The sequence below is a fragment of the Python bivittatus genome, unplaced genomic scaffold (genome assembly GCF_059951505.1).
Source record: "Python bivittatus isolate LINGU-HERP-01145 unplaced genomic scaffold, Pbiv_v1 ctg000020_np1212, whole genome shotgun sequence".
In the NCBI taxonomy this organism is placed as follows: domain Eukaryota; kingdom Metazoa; phylum Chordata; class Lepidosauria; order Squamata; family Pythonidae; genus Python; species Python bivittatus.
The window spans coordinates 121466013-121487880 of NW_028277030.1; the positions used below are offsets into that span (position 1 = coordinate 121466013).

Below are 21868 nucleotides of genomic sequence, written 5' to 3' on the forward strand. Positions count from 1 at the left end.
GTTCTGTAGTAGTAGTTAACATGAGATGTGGTGCTGGCCACCAGTTTGGCTGGCTTCAAAATAGGGTTGGACTGATTCATTAAAGTAATGGGGATGGCTGTCAGCCTTGATGGCAGCGTGCCTGCGTCTAAAGACCATTTGTTGGGCGACTAGTGGCTTCCTTGTGCAGTTGGTTGGCCACTGTGAAAACAGACTGCTGGACTAGGTTCCAATCCAGCAGGGCATTGCTTATGTTCTTATGTTATGTTCTTAGTTTGTAGCGCTTGAAATCCTAACATGTAAGAATCTTGGCCTCTGGTGGAAAGAGAAGCTATATGCTGTACATGTATTCTCATAGAGAAAATAAATATATTTTTCTGTCTTTTGCAGCCGATCTCATTCCCCAGCCTTAGGGGTACATTCTTTCTCAGGGGTGCAGAGATTCAACTTCTCCAGTCATGTTCAGTCTCCTAGGAGGCACAGTGCCTGCCATTCTCCGAACAGTGCTACTGAGTCCTTTCTTGCCCCAGAAACTGAACTTATTGTTCCAGAGCTTTGCATAGACCATCTGTGGACAGAAGCCTTCACTACCACTAGGTTTGGAAGAATCTATTCCATCAAAAAGTAGTTTTTACAGGTCCTGACTTCCTCAAACTAAATGGTTTAACTTTCAGAGAAGGATACTTTATGTGGCCATATTTTTGTGTGTAATGATAAGCCAGTTATTTGGGGGTTAAACAGTGTGAAAAAGCTTTGAACTTTTCTTGCTTGTGGGTATAGGAAAACAGTGTGGGAAAGATAATGTAACATCTGAATCAAAGATGATAACAGGTAGTCCTCGCTTAGCAACCATTTGTTTAGTGACTGTTCAAAGTTACAATGGTGCTGAAGAAAGTGACTTATGGCCGGTCCTTGCTCTTATGACCGTTGCAGTGTCCCTGCAGTCATGTGATTGTGATTGGGGTGCTTGGCAATCATTGCGCATTTACAATGGTCGCAGCATCCTGCAGTCACATGATCACCATTTGCAACCTTCCCCAGCTGGCTTCTGACAAGCAAAGTCAATGGGGAAGCTGGAGGAGGTTGCAAGTCGTGGTCTTGTGATGTCCAGCTTAACAACTGCTGGTGATTCACTTAACAACCACAACCAGGACTGCCAGAACTGCTGTCGCTAAATGGGGCGGTCACATGATGTTTTGCTTAACAAGCACTTCACTTAGTGCCAGAGTTGCTGGTCCCAATTAGGATAGTTAAGTGAGGACTATGTGTAGTTTATTGCATTCAGTTAGTTAAAGCTTATAACAACCTCTGACTTGAAACTGTCTTGCAACCCTGATTGGTTTTGATGCAGTAAGCCACTATCTCAGATTTCTTTGGCTAATATGTTTACCTTCTTGTATGAATGACAGGACAACATTGTGTTCACATGAGTGAACATTCACATTGTGACTTGATAAGCCAGGATTACAGGCTTATTGTGAAGTAAAATACAGCTAAACAATAAATAGTATTAATAGTGTTTTTCCCCACAATATGGATACTTTGATAAATAGATAAATGTTGGTTGAAATGATTTGCTAGATGTATATGATCAATGAAGATCAATTACAATATTGTGTGATTGCCTATGTTTTGCCTTTGGGCTGTATAAAGAAGATAATAAAATGTCCTGTGATATTGTATTTCCAATAACGTATAATGTTTAGAGGTGTAAAGAAATGCAGGATTTTTCAAAATAGAATATTAAGAATCTTAATGTACTCTAATTTAGCCACTTACATGGTTCATTACCTGACCAAAGATTTTCAGTTTATTTCTTCACTAATTAACGTAATGGAATTACTTTAGAAACAAAACAGAGTTGTTAAAACCTGATAAACATTATAAAGACAAGCAAGAATCAGGTTATCTCCTTACCAGTGACAGTTACAAAAGATAAGCATATATGAAACATTCAGAAGAAATATGGTCCCCAAAATCCTGAAACTTAAATTGTCTGCAACAATCCATGAATGAAATACTGTATTTTGGTGAAAGTTCTGTCCTCTTCTCTGCTACTAGTAGTAGAATATAGTGTGAAAGAGATGAAAAATGAGTTCAAAATACTTAAGAAAAAGTGACACAATATGTTACTTTTTTCATGGTCACACTGAAGCTAATAAGGTAGTTAACCTGATTCTTGCTTTGTCTTTACTGAATTATGATAACACATAACCCAGATATCAGAATAAGTATTTTGTTTTCTAACCTTCTGTAGAATATTAAGACATTATAATATATATAATATGAGGAACCCAGACCTAACTGAAATGGGAAGGATATAAATGATGTAACTAAATGAAAATTTGTTTCTGTCTACTCAAAAATAAACCCCATTGAGTGTTTACTTCCAGGTAAGGAGATACAGAATTGTATCTTCTATCTGACTGAACTCAATGTGACTTCCTTCTGAGTTCATACATATACATATATGTTTAGTGTTTAGACTGATAGGCTAAATAGTTAAGTTTCTTACTTGAAGAAGCCTATATTTATTATTTTTTGCTTATAAATGTTGATAGGGAGAAGAATTCTCAAGCCTCCAAAGTATTTATTACAACTGATTTTTGTGGGCAAAGATTTTTGTGCTATTTAGTGGAATCCCAGCTCCAGTTGCGGTAAGTATGTTTTGATAGTTATTTATTTTTATTTATTTTATAAATTTATATATACAGCTTAGTTTCCTAAATGCATAGGAAAGCCATTATTTGAACTTTTTGCTCATTTCATGTATTAATTTGCAATTATCTGGGTGAATCCACTCAGAAGTTTCATTTCTGGAGCTAAAGTGGATACCCTATGATTTACCATTCAGTTATCATGCCAAACTGTTCTTAACAACCCATGGCTTATAACCTATGTACAAATCATGGTTTCTGATTCTTGGTCATTACCTAATAGCAAAGCATAACTTGCCAGTTCAGATATTTGCTCCAAACCAGAGGTAAGCTCTGTTATTCATAATGTCAAGGCTAAATACATTCCATCATAATCTGATGTGTTAGGTCAAATAGCAATATTTATGTGTATTGTATTGTATCTCATTGACAGACATTTTTGGTTTCTAGAAAAATGACAGTATACATTTGCTCCTCTTGTACTGCAGTCATTTTTATGTAAGATTCTTCTGTTCCTCCCACCCCCACTTTTAGTTGTGTAAAGTTTCAACAGAGTAATGACAAGTCACAGTTGATCTTTGGTGCCGTTACCAACATCCAGGCAAAGGATGCAGCTCCAGTTGATGTAAGTATGAGTATGTGAACCTCATATAACTTATATTAATTGACAGCATTCACCCATATAATTGCAGATTAATGTATTCTCTTCATTTTATGGGTTTACAGAACGTTGATACAATGCTGGTTCTGGAAGGCAATGGAAACTTAGTGCTATATACTGGAGTGGTTCGAGTATGTACTTTATTTCTCTTCATTAACAGGTTACGTGTGCTTTATCCATAGTTTCCTTTGTAACATTTCTCTCCTCTTTCCCATCTTACATGAACCTTTTCTATTCTGTTTATGTGCCCTCTCCTTTCTTTGTTTCCCCTTTGTGTAATAGCATCTCTGTTCTTCTTTCCATTTCCCTTTCATTATATCTTGCATGAATCTTGTTTTCTTCAGATGTACTCTGTTACTCAATTGCCTCTATTTCAGTGAGACTAAGGGTCAGACATGTGATAGTCATGTCTGTTTTTTCTGCTTCCCTACCCCCACTCATTTTTGAAAAAAGAATATAAGAAATGGAAGCTGCAGTCAACAATAAAAGAGGGAGTGGCTTTTTAATTTTTCCACCCTGTGCAAGTTTTTTCTTTTTTTATACTAAAAATCCTATCCCTCAGGAAAGAAACAACACAAAAAGGGCAATTTCCAGTAGAAAATGTGCCAGAAGAAGAAAAAGAATTAAAATGAGGGAACAGGAAATTCAAAAGCTGACCACTAAATCAGCTACTGACAGGGGAGGGCAACATTGTATTGGAAGGAACCAGGCCCTCTGTTGTACTGTAGAGAATATTTCTCTCAACTCGGTAATTAAAAAAAAATAACCAAAAGTCTCATGAGATTTTTAAACATACATTCTAGACATACATTCTTGCATAATCTCAGAGTGAGAGAATACAGATCCCAAGATTTGGTGATCTTGCCAGATTTGGTGTGTTATTTATTTATTTTGCTGTGTCTCTGGTGTGCCGAGATTGCCAGTCTTTGAGTAGGTACTACAAGGCTAAGTAGTACCTAAGGTAGAATCTAAGGTAGCTTCGTATTGTCAGGCTTCATTCAGATGGATACTTGAGCTAGAAGATTTGGAGCTAAAGATTCAAGAACACAGCTTGATAAAATACTTTTATTGCAGATATTAGAAAATCCTTAATAACCAAGAAAACACACAGTTGTGGGTTCTTAAGATTTAAGCTCTATATACAGGAATCCCAGGTTCTTTCTGTCTTCCTTACATTGTAATGAATTGAGAGCTGTTCATTTCTCAGTGGAGAAGTGGTTGGCACCTGTATATGGTAAATCAGAAGTCTTTGCTTCAGATTTTGCTAGTTTTTGCTTTCACACATGAGACATTCAATTCTACATGGACATTTCTCAATACTCAGTTGATTAGTTGTTAAGTATACATTTGTTCTGGCTTTCTAGATCAGTGTTCTTCAAACTTGGCAACTTTAAGATATGTGGACTTCAAGTCCCAGAATTCCCCAGCCAGCATGCATGAATTCTGGGAGTTGAAGTCCACACATCTTAAAGTTGCCAGGTTTGAAGAAAACTGTTTTAGATTAATTGCTTAAGCTTGTCATCTTAAAAATATTTTACCCTTTAAAATCTACCTGTATTGAAACAACTGTCTGTTCTACTTCCTATTAAAAGGTAGGAAAAGTATTTATACCTGGTTTACCAGCTCCGTCAATGACGATGTCAAATCAAATGCCTCGTCCAAGCACTCCCCTGGATAGTATCAGTACTCCTTCCAAGCCTTTGAATAAACACCTTGGACCCTTAGATGAGGTAAGAAATAGTGGTATTTCTTTTGCTGGCAAGGCTTGTATTGGATATTTTTCCACATCTCTGTATGTTAAGGTTAAAGAAGTAGTTCAGGAATTTTGCCTTACCCGGTGTTTTTTTTTTTTCTTCCTTAGGGTGGCTTTGTATTGGCAGTTACTCAGACTTCTTTATACATAGATGCCAAATTGCTTACTCCAGTTTGTCAGTGCTCAAGGCTGTAATTAGTCTATACCAGTGTTTTTCAGACTTGGCAACTTTAAGATGTGTGAACTTCAGCTTCCAGAATTTCTCAGCCAACATGCTGGCTGGGGAATTCTGGGAGTTGAAGTCCACACATCTTAAAGTTGCCAAGTTTGAAAAATACTGGTCTATACTGAGAATTACACACAGTATTTTATTACAAAGTCCAAAAAATACAGATCTAGGCCTGATTACAGGTTAAGAAAACTACATGGAAGTCATCAGAAGCCAAATTCAACTAGGACTTTATTAGCTTTAGGCAGTGTGCGATCCAGTTATTGGTGGACTGCTGTTCCCATTGCTACTCACCACTGAAATTCAGCAAATTCTCTGGAGCTACATGTTATTCATGTTTAATTCACATAACAGTCAGCGGGAGTTGCTCTTTGAGTGAGGGCTGAACTACATCATCTCTTGAGATTTTTTCCAACTATGATTTCCTTTAATGATTTTTATTTAATAATTTTATTTTATAACTACAAAACATTTTCTTTTATAGCAAGGTGTGCTGTCTCCTGTTCCAGAGTTGAGGGATACTTCCAAACTTCAAGAGTCCTCTTATATCGATGATTGTACTTTTCAGCAACTTTCAACTTTTATTCATTCTGTGAGAGATCCTGTTCAGAACAGAGTGACTCTGGTAAGTTTTACTCTTTAAATTGAATGATTTGCTCAAACACCACTTGTATCTGAATTTCTAAAATATGGTTTGAAGATTTACTTAAGCTGTTGGTGGTTTGGATGTAAGTATTAACCCAATGTTTCTATGTTAAACCGGGTTGTATCTGGAGGAAATAAGGGATTTACTAACACTGGGACATGCCTAGAGAACTGGAAACATCTGAATACAACTGCTGTCTAACAGGTTTGAGCCTAAAACTGCTTTAGAAGTAAGCCATAATATACATTTAATAAATATTCACTGTGACTATCGGAAAAATAAAGATCAAAGCATTTGAGAGTATTGGTCCAAGGAATCCTGTCTGTGTCCTTAGTATGATAGTACTTAGGTACTTATGCAAGTTTTTTTTATCTAAGTACATTTTATGGCATGGTATAATGTAGTGAGTGATCTATTGCTATAGGATTAATTGATTTTTAATCCCTCAAATGTTTACTGTAATTAGCAAACATAAAAATATTCTGTGTTTGTAGTAGAGAAATTGGATGGTATGCTTTACTAGTTCTGAAATCAAGGAGAGTATAAAGATGTGTGGCTAAGCAGCAAGTATATCATTGTATTCAGGTTCTTCATCAAAGGAATGCAATGTAAATGGAGCTTTAGGTTCTGCTTTATCTTATAAGAGTACCAGGTACTTCAAGAATTCTGAGACAGCAGTGGAACCTGTCAGAACTTTAAAAGAAAAACTTGTGTTATTTTAGAGAGGCAGTCTGTGACTTTACTACCAAGCTTTTTGTAACATACACAGTTTTAACGATACCCACAAATTTGCAATCAAAGATCAAGTATGTTGTTATCTGGAAGCCTTTTCCAATCTGGCAGTTCATAGTTATGGTGGTCTACAGTCCTTGTAATATGCAGATAGCTTTTGCTGTATTGACTAAGATTTCTAAAAACTGAAGTCCAGCATATTAGTACAATTGATATACAAGTGGTCCTTGTTTAGTGACTGCCTCGTACAATGGCTGTTTGCTGTTACAATGGTGATGAAAAAGTAACTTTGCGACCAGTCCTCGCATTTATGACCATCACAGGTCTGTAAAGCAAAGAAAAGCTGAAGTAAGATCATAAGCATGGTCACAATTTCACTTAGCGACTGCTTTGCTTAACGACCGGTCCCAATTGTGGTCACCAAACAACTACCTGTGTACATTTTATTTTTAATATTTTTACTTTTAAATCAGCCAAGTCTATACTGTGGGAATTTATTGTACATGAAAGTGTTCTATGGGTTATGTTTTTTGTGGTCATTTTTTGCTCTGTTGAGCTGTTTTATGTGTATATCATTAAATTATTTTATAAAGTGATGCCTCCTTGTACTTTAGTTTGCTTGGCATATTAGGTGTCTTGAACAATTAGAAAGGCAGGATAAAAATTGAATCCTTTCTAACTAAAACCCACACAAGGCTGGAGACAGCAGCTTTCTAATGGCCTTTGGGGATACCTTAAATCTGCTATAGTTTGTATAATAATATATATTGCAGATGCTGAATCTACTCCCTGTGGGATGATGTAATCTATCTTTCTTCTTCTAGGAATTTAGTAATGGCTCAATGGTTAGAATCACCATTCCTGAAATTGCAACTTCAGAATTAGGTATGATGTTAACTCCATACGCTACTTTTCCTTCTTATTAAGAACTGCTATGGAATCAAGCAAATTAAAAGCCAAGACATCATTAGAATTACTTGTAATCTGAGAATCTTAACATCTCATTGCTCTAACTAACTGCAAAATGAAAAAAAAACCCTGCTAATGTTAAAAGAATGCTATTTTTCATCTCACTTCTTCTTGGAAACCCGCCACAATCTTCCACATGCAATGTGAAGTTTAGTGACTTTGATTTCATTGAAATATGCAACCTGATCTTATGCTAAAATAATTTTATAGGCCTTGTTTATGCCAACTGCAGCATAGAACCAGCCTTTGTCTTACAAATAAGTGGGTTCTGGATTACTAACTTACTAACATTCTTTTTTTGTCCTTCCTGCCTTACCTTGAATAGTCAGAACATGTTTACAAGGCATTAAGAGTATCCTGCCCAAAGAAGTTGCTGTCCAAATACTTGTCAGATGGTATAATGCCTACAATGCACCTGGAGGGCCAAGCTACTATTCAGAGTGGACCTTATTTGTGACCTGTCTCATGAACATGATGGGTTATAACACAGAGAGAGTGGCATGGACACGCAATGTAAGTGACCTTGCAATCTTATAACATGACAGTGGCTGCCTTGGAAAGTGATGTTACCTTTGCTGCAGGTGTTAAACAAATGGCCATTTGTTTGGAATGCTCTAGTAAGATGATCTTCAAGTTCCTTTCTAATCCCTATACTCTGATTCTGTGACTTCTAGCCACCAGCTAATATTAAGAAAACATTTGGAAAAGTCATTCTCTACAAGTGCTTATTATTTTCAGATACCCTCAGTAAGATACTGAGAGCCTTGCTACTATTAGTAAGATATACTATTGAAATAATGTTGTACTGTTCTTCCCCCGAGTTTCCATCTATTCCCCATGTTTTACTTTGGAGTCCTATATTTTGCAGAAATGTTGTAATGCTTTTTATTTGACTGAATACACAATATTATTTGGTTTTACATGGATCTTAGATTAAAATAGATCTTAGATGCATATGTGTTGCTGAAATGCAATTCTATTATAGGACCATTTGCTCATAATGATTTTTTGTGTGTGTGAATAGAAATAATTGATACATAGAGTTGTTATTATTTTGAATTTATCATATAAATGTAACACTGAAATGTGAATTTTCTGTTTTTTACAACTTACAAATCTTTTCCCTGTGAGCGAAACACAGGAAGATGTTTTTATAAACAACAGCAACAACAGTCTACAACTTGATTTGAGTTTGGTGTGTTGTCAGAGGTCAGATCTCATCTGCAATCTTCCAGAGGCCATCTCTTAAATATGTTAACATGTTAGTTTTATTAGAATTTTTTCTCTTACTGCACTAGTTATTAACACCAAATCTGTGTTACTGTACCAAGAACTGGTATGTGAAAATAATTCATAAACTGCCTTTTTTACATGTATAATTATCCATCTTTGTTGCATACTTTGTTGTCAAGAGTCTATATAGTGAATTGTTTTCTGGAGACAATTCACCATCCAGTTAAGGTGGAGTATATCTCTGATTGATTCTCCATGGCCCCATTCTGTCCAGCTTTTTTATTTATAAGTTGGTTCCATTAAATGGGAGGTGTTTAGTTTTTAAACAGAATTGCAAGGATCAGTGAATGTTTTGAGTCCTCTATAATTTGTGAACTAGGAGATACAGTAATTTATTCATTCCTTTAAATTATTTGGAGCAGAAAATATGTAAAGGAATAACAGCAAATTGTATGTGGAAGTTTTGCATTTCATTACAATTGACTCGGTAATATACAAATGCCTGTGTCCTTATTTCTTTTTCTGTTCATTTCAGCTTGATTTTGAAGGATCTCTTTCTCCAGTCATTGCTCCCAAAAAAGCCCGGCCTTCTGAAACAGGATCAGATGAAGTAAGAGAAGAATTAATTAATTAATCATTCCAGGCAGGTTAGAGATGTCTGTATTCATATTATTCAGGAATGTTTGCTTTATAGATATGTATATACACAGCAAAAAAAAAAAAGACTTGTTTTGGTCTTAAGGCTAATATAATTTGTTGATTTATTATTTAATGAGTAGTAGCTTCACTTGTAATCTTCGATTCCATCTGTTACTGATGGAATGGATATCATTAATGAATAGAGATGTGTAAAACAATTATTTTGAGTTTGAAACAGGCTATTCTGTTCTTGAGACCAGTTTGATGCAGTGGTTAAAGGTACCAGGTTAGAAACTGGTGAGTTCTAATCCTGTGTTTGGCATGAAGCCAGCTGGGTGACTGGTCTAGTCTCTCTCAGCACTAGGAAGAAGGCAATGGCAAACTATTTCCAAAAATCTTGCTGAGAAACTGCATGGACTTGTCAATTGCCCAGGTGTCACGACTGACTTGAAGGCACACGTATGCACACACAAAAAAACCCTGACCTTGTTGGAAGTTTTCTGACACTTTTCCAGTGTTCCAATGTTGTTCTGATCTTATTGGAAATGGTGCAAGCTTGAAATAACTTTGTTTTGAGCTTGGAATACTTACAGTAAAATCAAATGAGTTATTTAAAACATTAAATAGTTTGCATATCTCTAATTACAATTATGTATGTATGTATTGTACCAAGTCAGGCCATAGTCTACCTAGCCCAGCAGTTTTTACTCTTATAGCAGGGAGCTCTCCCAAATCTTAGGGAAGTCTTGCAAACTTCTACTATTTGAAATCCAGACATTTCAGGAGAGCTAGCGTTTGAAGTCAAAGAAATGAACATTACAGTGTATGGTTCCCCACCATCTTGCAGATGTGTAGGATCAGCTCCCACAATCCCAGCCATCTTAGTCAATAAGCTATGATGGAAACTGATTTCCAAACTATCTAGAAGGCACCATTTTGAGAAATGCTGTTTTAATTACTATACTGTAAGCATTAGGAAGAGCATGCTTGACAAATGCAAGGAATTTGTCGAGGAAAATTGTTGCATACAAGGTAAAGATAACTCATTTTTGCCAATAAGCAGCTGTGTTCTATTAATTACAAAAACGCTGTCTGGTTCAGAACCTGCAATAATGACATTTCCAATTGTGGAGAGTGGAAATGTGTTTCTGCAATATGTAACATCAATCATGCCTCCATTTGATTGGTATGATATGTATGATTCCAAAAGGAAAGGATGGTGGAAATCGAACATGTATTTGTGTACTTGTACAACTCCAACAAAGTCCTAGCTGGGCCCACTTCTGATCTCACCATTAGAAGGAGCCCATATTTCTGAACTGGACTAAAGAGAATCATTAGGTATTAAAAAGATAATATCTAACAAATAAGGCTTTTCCCAGCTTCATCTGGTGCACTAGTTGGGCCCTTTTCTAATTTGTGGGCCCTTCAGATAATCATGCATGTCTTGGTCACCTCATGGCTTGGCTACTGCAATGCACTCTACATGGGGCTGCCCTTGAAGTCCACCTGGAAGCCTCAGCTGGTCCAGAATGTAGCAGCACAGGTAGTGATGGGTAGGCCTCAGTATGCCCATGTAACACCTCTGCTTCACGACCTGCACTGGTTGCTAGTTTGTTTCTGGGTGTTATTCAAGGTGTTGGTCACTACCTATAAAACCCTACATAGCATAGGGCCGGTTTGATCTGGCAGGGTTGGTGCGCTCTGGGTTCCATGGATTAAACAATGCCACTTATCGGGATCCTGAAAATGTGTCTTCTCTGTAGCAGTGCCTCCCCTTTGGAATGAGGTTCCCCCTGAGATTCGAACAGTCCCCACCCTACTGGTATTTCGAAGGGCCTTGAAGAAGTGGCTCTTCGCCCAGGCCTTTGGCAAGGACAGTTGACGCTCCTTTTCTTCCTTTTTCTTGTTCCCATCCGGGTTTGTTTTCTCTGCCATCTCTGTTCTTCTGTTTTGTGTTGTTTTTGTGTTTTTGTATTGTTCCTTGTTTTAAACATTTTTAACAATTTATAAACTGCCCAAAGTTGCTGAGGATTGGGCAGCATGTAAATGTAATAAATTATTATTATAATTACTATTCCCAATGAAATGCCATTCTGCAATATGCTAATTATATTTAAGATACCTCAATCATTTTTTTAATTCAAGCATGTCATACTAATACATACCTTTTAAAACATTATTGCTGTTATTGCTCAGTTATCATTGTGCCAAAATGCTTATTCCAACATAACAATCCAGTATGAAGCGCTCTATTACCTGTTATGTTTGTTTTACCAGGATTGGGAGTATTTACTAAATTCTGACTACCATAAAAACATCGAGTCTCACCCTTTGGCTAAAGCTCTGCGACTGGATCCACTGGAAGCCAAAGTTCCTAAGGATAACCTTTCACACAACCACTGCTTGGATTCCACCACTCTTCTCTTCCCCCACATTCCAGTCATTTTCTGTGTGCTCCATTTAATCTATGAGGAACTCAAGCTCAACTGCTTGATGAGTGAAGGAATTCGTTCCCTTGTTGTTCTTCTGGTACAACTGGCAAGGTGCGCTCTCCTTGAAACAAATCTGGGCTAGTTGTGTTCTTTGGCAGCAGTTAAGTCAGTTTGGAGTGAGACTTGTAAGCAGATATAACTTCATCGGAGTTATATCTGCTACATTTCAGTCAGCAGAGTAAATACAGGAGTTTCTTCTGTCAAAGAGAAAAGGAATAAGGTTTCTTCTGCCTGGTTCATTTGGTTTGCCCTTTCCTTGTTATAGGATGCAATCTTATAAATCTTGTAAATATGTCCCACAGGAAATAAGATTCTGGGGATCTTGCTACCTACAGGCTAGAGAAGCGGTTAGTGCTCCACTTGTGGTGGTGGATGTATTCCGAAGGTGAGACAGAAGTGGATCAGGAATGGTATTTGATCCCCTGAATTTAAAACAAAAGCCTCCCATTCCTCCAGTGCGTGTCTGTAATGGGAGAACAGCTATGATGATCCTGGAGCTAACATACTTGTTTCAAATGCACTGAGACTGATAGGAAGGAATATGATAAAAAAAAATGTAAATGGCCAAAACAGAGAGGGGGAAAAAAGTATTCTGCCTCAGCAGTTTAAGCCGGGAAGGGAGAGTGAGTGGCAGCTGTCTTCAGTGGAACATTCCTTTTTTACCTTTCTTGAATTACTCTTTTAATTAATGTTGCTAGGTTTATTTGATCTTTTGTAAACCTTTGTAAGCATCAATGTAACAGGATATAAACTCTGGAAAAATCAAGAATGTTTAGTGATAGAAATATGCATTTTCTAAAAGGTGCCTATAGCATTGAGCCTGCTTCTGCACTGCAGGAAATGTAATGTTAGGTGTGGTTTATATATTGTGATCTTCAGGTGGAGATCTGTTGAAATCAGTCAGAAACCACAGGACTGTCCCTACCATTAGGCAACATACAGGCATAGTTTTGGTTATTACAAAATGGCGGAAAATTGACAAGTTTATTTTTATCCCCATGAGCGATCAGTTGGTATTTCTGCCTTGAGTGCCCAAATATTAAGGACTGCCTGCTCTTGCTTTCTTTATGTCCCTGTGAGCTGGAGTTCTGAAAATAGCTGAATCCCCATTCTCTTCTCCCCTTTCCCTAATTACCTGAAGAAGCATCTTCTCAGATATTTACCTACCTGCAACCTAGGGACTTCAACCAAGGTATTTTCCAAATGTCCCCTCCCAGTGAGACATGCCTGTTCCCAGAAAAGAAAAGGCCATGTCACTAGTGTCTCAGAGAGCCTCATCTGATGCCTTCATTATGGTCTGTCTGGCACCAAGAGAATACTTTGTTTACTCAGACATTTTAGAAAACCATTTTAGAGGCATTGAATATTGTTTTGATCTAGTTTTATTGTAATTTTAGCTGCTGCATATTATTTTATTATTCTAATTACTACTTTTGTTTTTATCTTTATAATGCTGGTATTTTTATTGTAAACCATATGTTGCATGCTTTTAGCAACTAGGTATACTAGCAAGGGAAGTATCGGATAATTTAAAATTTAATTTATAACATTTATAATTTGAATAATTTAAAATTTAATAATTTAAAATTTAATTTATATAATTTAAAAATACAATAAATAAGTAAATATTCACATGTCTTATGTCTCTTTGTATTTATCATTCATCTTTTATATTATTCTCCTTTTAGGGATTTAAAACTGGAAGCTTATCTTGATTATTACTACAGAGACTATCCCATGCTTGTCAAGGATTCCAAGCAAACATGCATAATTGATCCCAGTAAGTCTCAAGAGAATAGTTTGAATTCTTTTTTTTTTTTTTTAATAATGTTTTTTTTATTTTTACAACAAACACAAGACAAACATAAACAAACAAAAACATAAAAAGGCATAAAAAAGCATCTTCCATTTTATACCGTGTGTCAACCAGTTAAACTCGTTGGTGCCCCTTTCATAATCTTAAATTCTCATATCATCTATTCAAAATATACTTGTATACTTATCAATTAACAATTGTTAATCATTCATAGCTAATCTATAAAATCATATATTACAAAAAATTTTAACTTTCAATAGGATTAGTAATACATCTCCATCTATCTATTATATGTGTATATATATAATAATTAATATCAAATTTCTATTATAAAATTTCCTAATCTATTACATTACTATATTTTCTCATCTAATCATTAATAAAAACAAATCCCGTGTCATATAAAATTGCTTATCTTCTTACTCTAATTTCAAATCTCAATTTAACTCATCTCTGCACATTCCATAATTTTGAATAACTTCCTCCTGCATAAGTACTTTTTAATTTTTCCAATTCTTAAGAGTTACAATTCTAACCAATATCAGTTACAATATCAATTACAATTCTAACCAAGTTACAGTTCTAACCAGATTTCACTACATGTTATACAATTTTTAACTATATATCTCAAATTTATACTTTATTCCAGCGCTTGCATAATTTTGAGTTCACCCTTTTCATTCAATATCCCAAAATATCTGGCTGTTCATTCCTTTTTTCTATATTATTGGATAAGAGAAAGCAATAATAAGTGTCCTTTTGAACATTCTGTTTTTGGAAGCTTCTGTCAGTTCCATCATTGTTATATTCCCCTGATTTTCTCTTTAAACATCTGCAATAGTTTCTTTCAATATTGTTTTACTTCTTCTTTTTGTACATTCTCTTAGTACGATTTTCCATTATAATCTTGTATAATCTTTTTCTCACCCTCAGTGCCAAGAACAAATCTGTCTCTCTTCATTTATCAGTTGATTAACCCTTTTAATTCTCAGTTTATAGGCCTCACAATAATTCCGTTTAATGTTTCTGGTTTCTTGTACTATTTCTTCCTTTTCCAATGATCCCGTTTTATGTTTAATTAAGTCCATTTTAGCTTTAATATCTTTTTTCTTTTTCTTTTTTTTTTTTTTGAGAATTTCTGCAGCTCTTCTTCCAATTTTTTATAGTCATCCTCAATAGTTTAAAGATCTTTTTCTGCATTGTGTTTCTCGTATAGTCTATTATCTTGATAAACCTTCATTGAGTCAAAGGATTCTTTATCTTTGTTCTTGCCAAAAATAAGAGAAAAAAAGAAGCAAAAGGAGAGAAAAAAAAAGAAGGAAAAATAAAAAGAAAAGGAAAAGAAGGAAAAGGCTAAGCCTCTTTAAAAAAAAATCCATCTGGGGGGAATAGAGAGCAAAGCAGAGCTTCTAGCAGAAAAGAGCTACTGCCACTAATCAAGGCTCTTGTAACTGGCTCAAACTTTCCATCTTAATGTTTTCAAAGTCGCTTTCAACTCCACTTTCTTGTTTATAGTTACGGATGGCACCTGTATAAACATGCACATCCCACTATCTTTTTAGAAAGCACAGGGTCTTTGAGCGTGCGTCACAATGAAAAAAAAAAAGCACTAAGTCGCGCCTCTAAATGGCAGTGCAACTTTCTTTCATTTACTTTCTCTTAACTCCACTTTCCCCATTTCAAAGTCAAAAAGATATAAATTTCTTATAACAATAAAGAAATCTTAGTAAAAAAAAAAGGCTTAAAATAAAGAGTTATTGAGTATTAAAAAGAGAAAGCCAATCCAGTTAAAAATATATTTTTTTAAAAGAAAAACATCTTGTCAATTCCACTAAAAAGGGAAAGTTGAAAAGAAAAATTTTCTCCCCCTTCTTTTTTTTAATAGGGTTCAATCTCGCCGCTTAATCCACTTTTCTTCACTTTTAAAAATCTCTTTAAGTTACTTAAGGTGTTCTCTAAGAATAGTTGAATAGTAAAAGTCCATCTCACCCAGTTGACACCCTTCTCTTCCATCTTCCTTTGGAGCTGTCCCGGCTTTCGCAGCCATTTTTGGCTGCCTCTCCTCCGCCGGCTTCAAGAGCTTCTCCCCGGATCGATCTGGGACTTGCGGCGTCCCTGAGATCCGCGGGACGCGCCCTTTGCGTTCGCCATCTCTACGGGACGGCTTAGGTCCATCGGGACCGTCCGGGAGAGGAGATATCGGCTGCCATCCTGGGAGCCCAGGATCGCCCGCCGTATCGCCGCGACGCCAGCTCCGCCCTCTCAACTCGAGAATAGTTTGAATTCTTGACAGGAGATAGTTTACATTATTAATAATTTTAATAAAAATATTTGAAATCATTCTTTCCAGGTTTATCATAGAGATATTACAGTAATCTAATCTCAGCTGTCATCAGCTTTCTTCCTGAGTTTTGTTATGCATGGAAATCTAGTAACATCTTTTTAGTTAACTGTGAAGCTGTACAAGAAATCTGTAATGTTTTATGGCTATTACAACCCATTGTTATCTGGTGCTGTTCTAAACAATGTTTATTATATTTCTTCAAAACACTTTGTTTAAAAACAACTGCTACTCTCAGGACTCTTATTTCTCAGACTTGATTTTTTGGAAATGAGAAGAACTTTGAGGAGGTTTTCTTGGGTGACACTGTTTTGCCTTCTTAGTAAATGTGGGAGAAAGCTCGGCCTTTTCAAAGTCTGTCAGTAAAACAGCCCATCTTACCACAGATGATATGATTTAAGAATGTGCCGATGCTGTGTGTGGTAGATGATACCCAAGAAGAGCAAACAGATTCCCATTATAATAATAGGGAAGAGATGTGCTACTGCCCTCAAGGAAGTTATCACTATCTGTGTCCACAAACCATTGTTTTTTTTCATTCAAAAAAGGCTTAGGTATCACCAAGGACAGTTTATACCAGTGTTTTCCAAACTTGGCCACTTTAAATTGTGTGGATTTCAACTCCCAGAATTCCCCACACATCTTAAAGTGGCCAAGTTTGAAAAACACTGGTTTATATATTTAGAAGGTCCTCTAGTGTCCAGAAAAAGTAGTTCTCTGTTTTTACAGGCAGTAAGGCAGCCTTGATATATTTTTTAAAATGGTGTGTGAGTGACTCCTGTTCTGTATGATTAAGCCCAAACAGGCTTCATGCATCATCCTTTCTTCTTCTCGGCTGAGCCTCCAAGTATCTTTCAGTGGCTGTGTTCTTGCTTGAAGGGAGAAAGTGTGCCACCCTATCCTTACTTGCCTGGAATCTGTGAAAGGAGCAAGCTGGTAGTGTTGGTATGTATTAAACACCTAGAGAAGTGATTTGATTCAGTGAACTGAATGAGGTATTCCTTTTCTCTGTCTTCTTAACTCGACATTTTGGGGGTGCCTTGTCATTTGAATTTCCCAAAGGGCTCCTTTACAGGGAAAGAGGAAGCTTTAAGCTGCAAGCCACTTAGAATTCTTCTGGATTCAGGAAGTAGACAAATTGAAGGGAGGGAAGGAGGAAGGACTGGCTGAATTCAAAGAGAACGGATTTGTTAGAAATTAATTATTTAACCATCAGTTGCTGTTATGCTGTAAATTGTAGTTCTGCTTCAAATAAAGGAGAATGTTTTCATGAATAAACTACTCAGATATGTTTGACTACAGCTACTCAGGCATGTGGCTCCAGATGATATGATGTTTATGCAGACAATTGTATTGTGATATCAGATATTGGAGGGTTTTTTTTTAATCCCCCCCCCCATGTATGTGTAGGTGGGTGCTATTTATATTAGTTTGTCTCTGCCAGCAAAATACCTTGGGTGTTTTGCCTAATATGGATGTATGCTAAAGAAAGGGACATAATCTTTCTCCCTCCTCTATTTAACTCTGAGGATGCTTTATAAACAAAGATTTATTACAGTTGAACAGATTCAAATAGGGTTTTTTTTTCATTCTCTGAGAGAGAAATGTTGGGTACTGGACTCTGGAATTTCAATATAGGAACGCACCTGTCTTCCTTAATAAAAAAACAAACAGTTGCATATATATATATTTTGAATAAGATTTTGAGCAGTCACATTGCATGAGGCGTGCTGAAGCCCAAATCCTAGAAGCATTGTTTAGGCATGAGCATGGATACCGTTCATAGATTATAGCACTATTATGAGAGCTGCGAAGTTTATGCCTTTAGTATGGCAACAGGATGTGACTCCCTAGCAGTGGCACCTACATCTGGCAATATCTGCTTTGTATACAGATTGCAAATACCACTTTTGGTACTACCAGCTGAAATGATCCGAAGATGCAGAGTTAGAAAGACTCTGCCTAAGGCCTTGGAGAGTTACTGCCTATAAATAACATTGGTCTTAATTGTTAATAGTCTGAATCTATATAATGCTGCTTCATATCTTCATATAAATTTGCCACGAAGCCTTGCTTATTTAGCTTTGATTACTGAGGTGCATCCTTATGTAAATTTGATTAAGATCTCCGGATATTTTTAAGCCCAAGTACTGGCTCACCTCTTTTCCTGCTAAGATGAATTTGCTGGCTCTTATGTAAGCAGACTCTAATACAGAATTACTTTTTCCTGAGCAGAGCGTTGTACTGTATATACTTGGTGATGAAAGTGCTGTTTCAAATGAAGCCTCCAACTATTTGTCCAGGATAACTTCAGGTAATATAACTTTGGAGCTACACAGGTTCTGAAATGGATGTTTTTACCCATTACTTGTTGCATTATCCCTGGTAAAGACAGATAGGAGCGTTGCATTTCCATTGTTTCTCCTTTTCTCTTTTAGGACAGCGAAAGCAGCAGATGGAGCAGGAAGAATCTGGGTATGTTATTTGGTGGATGAGAGAATGTTGTCATTTAGAAGTTCTCATTTGTTACTTCTCACGAATAACATAAGAATGTAGCTCTAAGGACATTTAAGGTGCTCCTTTGTGTTTTTGCACCCTCTCCAGCTTCTTCCTTCACTATTTAAATATGCTGTACTTCTTTTCCCTGCAAGGCTGCAAAATGTAGGAGTCACTGAGATTTTTGGGGTGGATGGAGAGACTGAGACATATATACTGTTGAGAGGAGGGATCTTGCACTTACGCTTCTAGCCTGGCTTGCAGGACTCCATCCCTATGTTTGTTTGTTTTTTTCCTTTTCAGGCAATATTTAATTAAAAGTGTTGGGACTCAAGCCTTCTGGAAATTATAGATTCTCACTTGTTGCCGTTACAGTCCCTCTTATTAGCTATCTTTTACACAACAGTAGCAAAGCTAGGAGGAGAAATTTGCCCCCTGCCCTCTTCAGCAGCTTAGATTCCATAGTTGTAAGCGCTTGGGTGTTTGTGTATCTGCCTAAGCATCATTGCATTTTCTCTTCAAGCATTTTGACTGACTTTGCCCTTATTTCCCATTTGTAAATTCCTGGCTATTTTGTTTATTCCAGAAATGTTGTTTTATAACTCCCATAATTCCTGGCCAGCACAGCATAGGAATTAGGGGAGTTGAGGTCCTTTTGAAGGGGCAACATGTTGGGGAAGGATGCAGCAGATATATATTTGGTATCAAAAGAATCAGTAGGTTATATTTATTTCCTTTTTAGCAGATGCAGTATGAGCAACAGCCCATCTGCTTCTAGTCTTGCAGAAAAACTAGTTGTCTGGATGACCAACGTAGGTAAGCAGATCTTTAATATTTTTTGTCAGAGGTAAGGATTGTGTACATCAAATCAAAGACATTTGAATGGGTTTGGCATGCAGTGTTAGTCTTCCTAAGTATATATAGCCCTGGAGACTGGAAATTTCCTTTTTAAGTGGCTGACATCTGAAGCTAGAGACAGGCAGTACGTTTTCAGGGAACTGTTAGCAATTTGAAAGTTGGACTGCTGCTTGTAAAATACCCCATTGTTGTCACAGGCCAAAATAGTTTTTGTAGTTTAGTAATTCCAGTTTGGTATGGGACAATGGTGGGATAAAGGAAATACGTATATCCAGCTTAAGAATAGCCTTTGAAGTTATGTTCCATGGGAAATGTTCTTTCTCTTTGTTCCTGGAGCTTTGAATTGATTTACAGAATATGTCCATTTATGTGAAATTATTCTCATCCTCTCTAAAAGGATTCACTTTAAGAGACCTAGAATCTTTACCATTTGGAGTTGCTCTTCCTATCAGAGATGCAATCTATCACTGCCGACAACAGCCTGCCTCTGATTGGCCAGAAGCAGTCTGCCTTCTGATTGGTCGTCAAGATCTTTCCAAACAGGCCCGTGAGGGAAACCTGCCAAAGTGTAAAGCAGTAAGTAATTGAATTTCAAAAATGCAAAATCAGGAAGATAATTTCCAAGTATGGCTTTCTGTAATTTGACGTAAATGAGTTAGATGTAGATTAGCTGTTTGTCATTTAAATAAAGGTTAAATTTTGCTGGAAAGAAGGGTGAACAAATATTTGGATGTGCATCCCTGTACGCAACCGTTCAGTAAAAGTGCCTGTCTGTAGAGAGTAAGGAAGATGATCTTGACGGAGATATGCAGGAGCTGCTGCCTAGGCAAAAGGGGCTGAAGCATTTTTTAAGCCCAGAACAGCCAGATAACACTTGGACAGATGCCTCCCTAATTCACTGAACTAAAAGAATGAGGAGGTACAGCACAGTCAGACTTGCAAGATTCTGTTATAATAGCCCATCGCAATAAAATTATTTTAGCTTGTAGCCTAGTGGGCATGACACTGTCTTTCTTTTCCGCAGTCTGACCCACAAATGTTGCCGTCTGATATGCCTGCAGCAGTGGAGTCAGAGGAGGACGATGATGGGATGAATGATATGAACCAGGAGGTGATGTCACTGATATGGAGTGAAGACCTGAGAGTGCAAGAGGTGCGCAGGCTTCTGCAAAGCGCCCATCCAGTCCGTGTCAATGTAGTTCAGATGCCAGAAGTCAGTGACCATGAATATATTGAAGAAAAGGAAAACCGGTAATTTTTTTTGCCTTTTAAAGTTTCTGTACTTTGAACAAAGTACAAAAAATACTGTACTTTGTTGCATCACAGAATATTATACTGGGAAGTATTGGTTCTTATCCTTTTGCCAGAGTAAATCTCCAACCTATACAAGACGCTGCATATGGGCCTCCACTGTGGCAGTTACAATCCTTGCAGTGTTAAGAAGTTCTCCCTACTCTTTCCCTTGGCTGGTTAGTCAGCAGAGTCCACTGACTGACAGAAAATGGATCTCTGTTTTGCAGCTACCCCTAATAGAAGGAAACCAAGCAATCTGATCCTCTGATTCATTGACTGGAAATTAACATTTTCTCCCTGTTGCCAAAACAGAGACAGTGACATATAATGAGCACAGAATAATGGGGCTACCCTAGAAACTCAGTCTCTCTGCTTTTTTATGGCTAATGATCTTGCAGGGACTTGGAAAATGGGAAGAAAGAGGTGGACGGTGGGTAAACCCTTTCCACTACCATCCTCAGTGGGTCCACTCCTGTTGGCTTTTGTGTGTGTGTGATGGGGGGGAATGCTGGGGGACAGGGGGCAGAGGGAGAAGAAGGAATTGACAGCCTCCCAAGTCCTGGGAGGACTGAAAATGGGTGTTCCCTCTTTGACAGAGAAGATGTGCTGCCTGTGCATGGGGTAACCCAGGGAGCAGCTAGTTTGGTCTACTGGGTCATGCAGACACTGCCAGAGTTTGTCTAAGAAAGGAAATGGGTGAGCTTGAGGTTGCAACACCTTTTAAAGCCTACAGATAAAAAGTACACTGAAGCGACATAAGCAGTGTTCGCACAGCACAGCGAATTCGAAATCTACCATGCTTTAGCCTGGAATGTTGTGGAATCTGTCATAATGTAACAGAACATAATATAAACATTATGCTAAATAGATTAAAACTCCACTAGTTTTGTTGTCATTTGATGTTTTTAAAATATTTGACAAAGTAAAAAAATAACTCTATCAAAATTGGTTTTGGGAATGGGATTTTGAAATAAGTGTCTTTCTATAATTAATTAGTAATAGTTACTATTAAAAGCAGCAGTTGGTATCAATGAATAGAATATGAAATATTTTCAGATATATAGATGTAAC

The 21868-nt window shown here is 37.0% G+C and overlaps 1 protein-coding gene across 8 annotated transcripts in view; it reads left to right on the forward strand.

Annotated features, from left to right (window-relative positions):
• ANAPC1 (anaphase promoting complex subunit 1) overlaps positions 1–21868 on the forward strand; it is a 65393-nt gene that overhangs the window by 7995 nt on the left and 35530 nt on the right. For 6 of the 8 annotated variants that reach the window (XM_088148431.1, XM_088148458.1, XM_088148465.1 and 3 more), the window contains 17 exons: positions 370–576; positions 2541–2636; positions 3171–3261; positions 3363–3428; positions 4890–5027; positions 5764–5904; positions 7482–7542; positions 7952–8139; positions 9395–9469; positions 11779–12044; positions 13682–13773; positions 16947–17095; positions 18386–18464; positions 18589–18625; positions 19389–19462; positions 19902–20080; positions 20529–20755. In XM_088148431.1, the coding sequence (XP_088004557.1) occupies positions 370–576; positions 2541–2636; positions 3171–3261; positions 3363–3428; positions 4890–5027; positions 5764–5904; positions 7482–7542; positions 7952–8139; positions 9395–9469; positions 11779–12044; positions 13682–13773; positions 16947–17095; positions 18386–18464; positions 18589–18625; positions 19389–19462; positions 19902–20080; positions 20529–20755 (2166 nt within the window). The remainder of the gene's footprint in view (positions 1–369; positions 577–2540; positions 2637–3170; positions 3262–3362; positions 3429–4889; positions 5028–5763; positions 5905–7481; positions 7543–7951; positions 8140–9394; positions 9470–11778; positions 12045–13681; positions 13774–16946; positions 17096–18385; positions 18465–18588; positions 18626–19388; positions 19463–19901; positions 20081–20528; positions 20756–21868) is intronic. The other 2 variants (XM_088148443.1, XM_088148448.1) reach the window with 1 other exon arrangement.